At 39.0% G+C, this 8,911-nt stretch overlaps 1 protein-coding gene across 1 annotated transcript; it reads right to left on the reverse strand.

Moving 5' to 3' along the window:
• Positions 1-328: 328 nt before the first annotated feature.
• On the reverse strand, positions 329-8,699 carry POMP (proteasome maturation protein). The gene is made up of 6 exons (XM_021541981.3): positions 8,638-8,699; positions 7,218-7,315; positions 6,408-6,468; positions 4,249-4,350; positions 2,467-2,560; positions 329-823 (listed from the first exon to the last, which is right to left on the reverse strand). Exons 1-6 carry the CDS (start codon positions 8,638-8,640, stop codon positions 756-758), a joined length of 426 nt encoding a protein of 141 aa, XP_021397656.1. The 5' UTR covers positions 8,641-8,699; the 3' UTR covers positions 329-755.
• Between the last annotated feature and the right edge of the window lie 212 nt (positions 8,700-8,911).

Below are 8,911 nucleotides of genomic sequence, written 5' to 3' on the forward strand. Positions count from 1 at the left end.
ACTGCTCTTTTGAATTATATTCAAACAGATTTTAAAACATCTCTTTAAATCCCAAGTGGAACTTACTTCTACTTTCAGAAACCAAAATACGCACCCAGGAACACACATGAAAAATATCTAGACCTTTAATTCTACTGTTACAGCAATACTTTCAATTCTACACAAAAGTTTAATAGCTCACTCATAAATAGCTGTCAAGAGAGAGCTACAATGCATGTAACTGGCAATGCCAAAGTTAAAAACCTTAATATACTGCAATAAAAGGGACAACACTGGGTCATGGATAAGAGACTCTTGATTTAGGATTAAATATATTTTGAAACGCAACAGCATTTATAGCAAACTTTTATTCAATAGTTTAAAAAGTGTATGGAAATTTTCATGAACAAAGAGTTATGCAACGGAAAATACCTTCCTCTTCCCCCATTAAATGCATTTACCACAGTAGTTTTAAAATGCCTGGGTATTTTTAAATTTCTTGTATACATATATAGCATTTCCATATTTAAGAAGCTATTGTCCTGAGCAGTTTATGAAAAGGCATTATTTAAACTACCTAGTTACAGGACATTTGTATGATTGATAACAAGCACATAACAATTTAGAGACATTAAACATTTAATGTGCCTTTTCATTAAGGAAGGCAAGTGATAACTAGGTCTGCTTGCTTAACACTGTGAGTGTCAATTTAGTACCATGTACTTAGATCTGCGCTAGAAAGACACACACAAAACATGTTTGTGAAGTATATTTTGTTACAATAAACCAAGCTTGTGCTCCATCATGATGTGTGGTTCTCCCATAACCTCACTCTGGGAAGGATCTGAAAAAAGAAAAGTAGACGGTGTGAAGCCTTTACCAAGCTACAAAGAATAACAATAACAAATGAAGGTGAACATCTCTTTGCATTATAATGCTTAGTGCAACAGTTATTTGATTTTTGACAGTGTTGCAGAGTGCAGATCTGTAACTCAGTAGCCTCTATCCAAAGCATTGGTCACAGAACAAACACATGTATTGAGGAACAGCTTGTCATAAGGACACACACATGCATTTCAAGTAAAACCAACCAGTTCTGCATAAGCCCAGACTCCAACTGCCTGAATCTCAAAGGGATTACAGTACAAGTTTAGAAAGAGAAAACTCAAATCTGACTGACTCTTTTCTCCACAGTTGCCCTACACCTCTTTCCAACATAACTTCTCTGCAAAAGAGGAGCTCACAGTCCTCCCTTCTGTTAGCTGGGACATACTCCTGGTTTCTCTTTTCCACCCAGCTGCCTAGTTTCACAGAAATTCTACACCTGTAAATATCTCTGAGATTTCCTCCATTCTGTAAAGTATGGTTGACATTAGCCACTGTACTCAAAGGCTACCAAGGAATGTGCAGAGGACACAAGAGAGACCAATACTGACAGTATGAATTTCTTTTCTACACAATTTTTTTTTTTAAAAAATCAATCAAACAAACAAACAAAAAAAAAAAAACAGGGCCAGCACACATAATATACTTTTCTTTATGGGTGGATCAATCATGTTTTCCTTCCATAAAGACATATTAATGCCTCTGATTCCTCCAGACAACAGAAATATCTAGTCCACTTCCTGATAAATAAAGCCTTAACAAAAACACTTGTAACCCACTCTCCTCAGCACTCTATAAAAATCTAACAGTTTGTTGTGAGCAATGGTAAATAACCAAATTTTTACAAATTATGTTCGACATTGCTCTACCCCTGTAGAAACACAATAGCCCAAGATTCCTTCCCTTGGTCCTTCTATATCCATCTCAGAAAATAACCCCAGATTTGGGGTTATTTTCATGCCTATAGATTCAGATTTGTTCCTCTATTATTTCCAGCTTCCTGTCTCCGCAGCTATTTCCATTCTCCAATCCCACTTCAAAATACTCTCTGCCTCCTTCCATCTCCTTAAATACATGCTAGAAGTAATTTGTTCAAAAGCCATTTTTCCAGATTTATTCTATTCCACACATACTAATAGTCAGCAAACTACCACATAACTGCAGCCTGTTGAGTTCATTTGGGGGAGCCTTTTCTCTGCTAAGTATCTATCTGTTTCACTAATTCTGTACCTCTTCTCTAACATTTTCTTCTTAACTACAGATTGTAAAAAACTTTGTAACCTCTGCTTGACAAAATCTGCACAAATACTTTAAAAGTTTCTGAGGAAAGAGGCATACAACATACATGCATAATCTACTCCTTTAGAAACCCAGCCTACAAGCAAATACTGTCTTGCTAAATATTTCAGAGCAATTTCCACATAACTTACAGCTGAATTACATTTATTTCTCCTTCCCCTATGCTTATTTGCTTTTAGGATTTAATGTTGTTTTTTGCATTTTGGGAGTTTAACTATCTTGTTCAGAAGAGGCAAAGAACCTCACAGCTCCCAAATTTTACCCTTAAATGTTTCCGTAATATTAAAGCCAGAATGTATTTACCATTAAGGATATCCTCAAAACCAATGCATTCATCATTTCCCCTCAAAATATCCATTCCCATGTTTGAGCTGTGAAGAAATGGCAGACGCTGGACCTGTAAAAAGAGTTAAAGCAAGAGTTCAAATCTCTGCAAGTCTGAAATAGAGTTCATATTTGGATTTCTCAGTCAGAAGTGACTTAGAAACATCAACAGGCAGGAAAAAACAATACTGGAATAAGAGAACTACTGGGACACGAAGACACACAAACACAATCATCTTCTTTTGATTATCTGTTTGAGAGGAACAGCCTTCTAATAGATTTTTAGTTTTCACTGTGGTGTAGGTAGTACAGCAAATGCTGCACTTTAAAAAAATAACGAAGTACTTTCTATCTACTCTGTAAAGCTCCTCTCACATAAAGTTGGGGAGGTTCACTGCAAAACTCCAGACTGAGGTCAGCACTGGGCAACTGATGTATACTGCAGAGTTTGGGAACTACATTCTAAGCCTCCTACATCTCTGACACAGGTCAAGAATGCAAGTGAAAGAGCTATATCGACTTGCACATTCAAACATAATCCTCCTTTTAATTAATCTAAATCATAATTATGTCTCCAATCTCAACCAATTTTTAAGCTTCAAGTCCACTCCCAGTTATTTTCAACAGTCTTCTGTACCATTCACTCACAGTATTTCCAAAAAAAATTCAAATAGCACACATAGATTTCAGACCATAAGTTTTCTGAGAAAGCATTCACTACTACTAGAGGTACTTCAGCTAAACTACAAGAAAACTTGTATACCAAACATGAATTTTGAAGTAAAAAATGTTCTGATCACCATACTTCCTCCACCCATCTCCCAAAACCACCTCTGGAGACCAACAAACAGGATATCCTCACCTCCCTCATTTTCTGCAATGTGCTAATGTTAGTTAGGAAAAAGATTGCTCAAGACAGCACAGCTGAGACCAAGGGATGTTTGCATATCTCACATCCTGACTTTCACACCTTCAGGACTAGTAATTTCTGCCAAGCTTAATGCAGCTCACTATGGTTTAGTAGCACCTTATCACTCAGAGTACAAAACTGCTCTAACTCACTTGGAAAATCTACTCTTAGTAGTTTGACAACCTTCAAGAAAACAAAAAAGTTTATTAGTACCAATGAGCTTTCTATGTTTCCCTTTCTCCAGCTACCCTCAATCCTAGGAGAAAAGGAAAAGGAGACAGACACAGCTTCTCAATTAAGAGTTAAAACCTTTGAACTTAACTCCCTGTAGAGCTCCCTTGATCTTACAACAAAGGCTGAGGAACAATAAGCAGACAGAAAACTGTTTCAGGTTTCACATTACCTCTACATCTACTCCCAAATCACTACCTGCTTCAGACCCCTAAGTCTCTTTTCCCTACAGCTGCAGAGACTCCTTCCCATGAAGGTCGTATGTTCCACAGGGGAGAGTATTAATTTTTCATTAATTTTAATTAATTTTAATTAATTCCTTCTGCTTTTCTCTGAAGGCTTACAGGAAACTATTCCACAGCAAAGCTAGAGCAGTTACCACTTCACCAATTACCAATAAAAGAACAGCAGCTAAGAGGCTTCAGTATATGGACTGCTCTAAAAACTAGTAATTGCACTGTTTGGTACATAATTTTTAACAGAAGTTTTATAACAGTGAATTAATTTCTTTTGGAAACATAAGGTATCTCAGCAAAGAAAGATGTGTCTCTGAAAGCATGTTTCAAGGTAAACATTTTTTCAAATCTCCTAAGTTATACCAATTGGATAAAAATGCCTACCTGTTTCACTGCTCTGAATTCCATCTGCAGCTTTAAAGGTGCGTGGATTCCTTGGATGTTTCTCAGCGTGGCAAAGTTTGTTTTATCTTGATTTAACTGGAACTGTCACAAACAATATTGATTTTTATTTTAGAAAAACTTAAAGTACAGCCGGAGAAGAAATTTCTGACATCCTACTTAACAGAACCTGCTTACTAAATTTGTATGTAAAAATCCAGTGATACCATCAAACATATCTCAAGCGTACAGGAAAGAGAGTGATGCAGTAAGATTTGTTCTATGAAGCTGAAATTGGTTTTTTTGTTAGATTTTATTCCAAATTAATAGGAGAAATTTTATTTTGTTATTTTTGATAATCAGGAGATGTAACACCACCAAGTGGTACAGTTTTGCACTACTTTACAACAATATTGTCTGGATTTATAGGAAGCAAAGTCCAGTTTAAAGATCACAAAAAGCAATTTGATATCATAGTAGATATCATAGACTACTTGAAAACACTTGATGTACTTCTTTTCTGATCAAGCAGGGAAACAGAGCACCACCTACATTCCTTATGATTGCAAAAAGCAAATGAAAACTCTTATTTTCCCCAGCTGCTCTCAGACTTACCAGTAAGATGAAGAAATTTTATTTAGTAGAGGCTTTTTAAAGAAAAACTGCTCGCTCATGTATACTAGAGTACAAAGAAACAAGTTCTACCTAATGATAAACTTAAGCTTAAATAATAATAAAAAACCCAAATCTCCAATTTTAAAATCCGTACTCCATTACCATGAAAAAAGTCTATTATTATGAGAACATATTTATGAGCAGGGGTCTCAAAAACCAATTGAAAAATACAAGTCAAAGATATCACAAGCATTTTCTTTGTAACAATCCATATACTGAATTCTCTTCAAAAGGTAGTAGAAAATACTATTTATATGCCTCATCCTAATTTTATAATTCTGGTTACATTATTTTTCCATTTCTTTTATTTTATAGAGATAAGGATTTTTGGATAGCAGAGATATTTGGTTTCTACCAGTGCTGCCTGAAAAACTTTTTTAAGATTTACAGCAGCAAAAACAACCATGACTATCTTAGGCTAAGTTAAATATATTCCTGTTCAAATGTACATGAAAATAATTATTAAACTGGCTATAAACTTACAGAAAAAGTAACCAAATGTGGAAGAAACAATTTAGAAGACCTGTATACTTCTTAGGGGATCACATGGCCTGTTTTATTTCTGTGCATTTTTTGTCTCATGTAATCTTTTAATTATGCAGGTTTTGTATATCAAGAACTGAGTTAAAAACTAAGTTATAACAATCAGTTAAAAAAAAGTTAAACAACAAATAGATCTGAAACATTAACAGTATTTATAAATAAGCTCACGAATTTGGTGTCACAAAACTATCCTTTTAATGCAAGGCAACACTAACACTGGCTAAAATCAGAATTTAGATTTATGGATATTATATATATATATATAGATATAGATATATACAGTCAGACCATGTCCTGCTGTTTAACTTAGCAATTTGGAACATTCTATCAAAATAACATCTTTGCTTCAGGACAGTTTGATACATCATATCTTCTGCACTGACAAAGCAGGCACCAAAGACATTCCCTTCAGTCAGCAAGTCTGGCCTCCCACTACCTTGCACAGACCACTTGTAATGGTCCATGAGCAAGGACTGAGCCAGACAAGACTGCAAACACTTATGATAAACTGCAGGTGTAAAACACCTAGCTGGGATTGAGCAATTCATGGAAAAACATGTACGTGTTCACAGGCTGAAAGTCTGAAAATGAAGACAGTAAATCTACAGACAAAATGGGAGGATCAACCTTCACGAGGTGACAGGTGTGCCCTTGGCCTACCTATGGTGGCTGTACACACATTCTTGGACAGCTAAGCCTGACCACACAAGTCCCTACTTGGAAGCCTGCTTGGGGAGAGATGTAAGTAAGAGAATAATATTAAACAGACTTGCTGACAATGTTATTTGTATAAATAAAATTTGACTGTTGTTGAACACCTTCATTCTGTTAGAGACCCCACTCATTAGTTGCTACTATACAAAGCAGTCCAGATAACCACCCTGTTAACTTAAACTTCATAATTAGTTAAGAGTGAAGATGGCTACATTTGATGTTAAGCTTACATTTTTTTCTGTCAACTCCAGTGGGTGGCTGGGCAACAATTCATTTTTCACACTTGTAAAGCTAGAAGAACAAGTAGAAAAGACATTAATTTCAATTGGGATATGTTTTTTTAGTTGCATTCCAAAACCAATCTCAGATACAAACACCAGTCCCCAGAAACACACAACTAGCAAAGTCCAAACTACAGAAAAAGATTAATAGTGAAGCAGCAAGAAAAACCTCTAACTACAGCACTACCAGGAGAAAAAGTTTCAAATATCTTTTATGCTGGACAAAACAGAATGTGTTTTTCTTCCTTGATACCTTTCAGAAAGAGATGAAAACACTAATAAACGAAATCATTACAGATTTAATTATGTCCAAGCTACACTGTATCTCATTTTGAAGCCTCCAAGCTTTACAATGTTATATTGTACATACTTGCCCCCCAATGCCAGTTGTATGGCATTTTAAACTGCATGAGCTTATTCTGGATTCATTATCCATGACAGAGACGTAAGTATCGCACTCAGGTAAAAATGGCAAACTCCAAACTATTTTTATTATATTACTTTTGGGGTTTGTCCCAGCACTGAAATTAACCATTTACCACAGTGTTACGGCACACTCACATGAATGTATATTAAAACTATCAGATATTGCATAATTATCAATACTTTGCTGTTTATTTTCTAAAGGACAGTATCACAGAGGTAAATGCCAGTTTGCAACACACCTTGCAAAAAAACTCTATAAAAAGCCAACATCTAACAGATGCTGAAGTTCAACACTGTCTATGACACAATTCAGCAAGCAAAAGTGAAGCGTACCCTCTGCGCAGAAGATCATGACCTTCAAATAGCCCTGAAGCTGAAACATCTGCAAATGGGATACTATCCTTCAACAGAGAAGAAGTGCCTCTGGAATTCTGGAAGAAAAGAAAAAAAGGATTACTTTACTTCAACAGAACCAGACCACTTTTATATGGGCCATTAAGCCAGCCAAATGAAAGAAAGAGCTCAAAAACTCCTTAAAGTACCACTGGGCAAGCCCTAGACTTCAGCGTTTCTTTAAAATAGAGGCAAAACATCCAAATCCATAAACCCTACACTAATACTGAATTCTTTCAGAGGGTCTGATAAAAACTAAGGTGCTGACAACATTTTTGGGTCTGCTTGACCCAGATCAAGTTAAACTGACAATATACCCCCTGTTTGTTCCACCCTGGGCTGCAGGGATGGAAAGAGGCAAGTCCTAGCTGACAGGACAGAAAGGAGTATTTCTTCATTTACTGCAATACTGACACAAGATCAAATTTGGCCACAGTTTGAGGCTGCCATAAGGAGGACAAGGTGTATTCGAGCAGCCCAGAATGCCAGTTAACTGAAAGAACAAAGGAAAGTAGGAACTTGTAGTGGATCACCAGAAGTCCACAGACTTAGTAAGTACTGCTTACTGGTAACTTAGGCCATTAATTTCATTCTAACCTACCTGAATTTATCAAAGTGATTTTAGGATTGTTCAAAAAATTGTTCCTCCGATAGGGCAATGTCTAATAAACAGCAAAAGGTGACAGCAATAATCTCTGGGAGGTGACAGTGATGAGCAGCTCACTGCAAGGGTTTTCCCCCAGCAGCACTGTCAGATCCAACAGAAAAGTCACACTTACAGTTAAGTTAGTATTTCTGTACCAACATGCGAACCCTCAGTAACAAAGAGCTGTAGAACAGTCCTAACATGCCTGTTGTTCCATGCATATAACCCATATACCAATTTACACACTCAGCACTGACAAGAGACTGCTGCAAATGAAAGCATTAGATACGGTACCTGGGGGACGTGACAAGAGGGAAAACCAAAGTTAAACTCAAGGAGAAAACCACGAAACACTCCCCAAAAGCAACACTCCCGAGTCACCCCAGTGCCCGTCCAGGCAGCCCCAGCGCCGCTGCCCACCGCCGAGGGCCGAGGCGGGACCTCCTTCCCGGCCCGGCCCACTGCAGGGAAGGGCTTTAACCACAGCCGCCCCGAGGCCTCCGCGCCTCCCGGGGCCCGCGCCCGCGAGGAGACCCGCCATGGCCGCGCCGGACCCCTATGACTCAGCACGGCTCCGCTGCCCCCGGGGACGCCAAGAGGGTGACGGGAGGGGTATCTGGGGGGGGCAGCAAGTGAGGTCCGGTCCGGTTTGGCTCGGCGCAGTCGAACACAGGGACACCACCACCCACCCGGCGCCGCCGCTCCCGCACTCACCATCTTGAGCCCCTGGACGCGCCGGCCACTTCCGCCCCGCCCGCTCACTTCCGCCCGGCCCCGGTGCGTCACCGCGCGGGGCGGGGCGGGGCGGGGCGGGGCGGGGCCGGGGCGGCGGTTCCTGCCAGGGGCGCGGGGCTCGTGTGAGGGGCTCGTGTGAGGGGCTCGTGTCCCGGCCTCGGCCTCCTTGGGCACGGCTTTCTTACGCGTAGGTCTGTGCCCTGTAAACTGAGCGCGCTGCTCACTGAAGCACAGAAGCAGTTACGTGGGAAAA

Source organism: Lonchura striata, chromosome 2 (genome assembly GCF_046129695.1).
Source record: "Lonchura striata isolate bLonStr1 chromosome 2, bLonStr1.mat, whole genome shotgun sequence".
In the NCBI taxonomy this organism is placed as follows: Eukaryota; Metazoa; Chordata; class Aves; order Passeriformes; family Estrildidae; genus Lonchura; species Lonchura striata.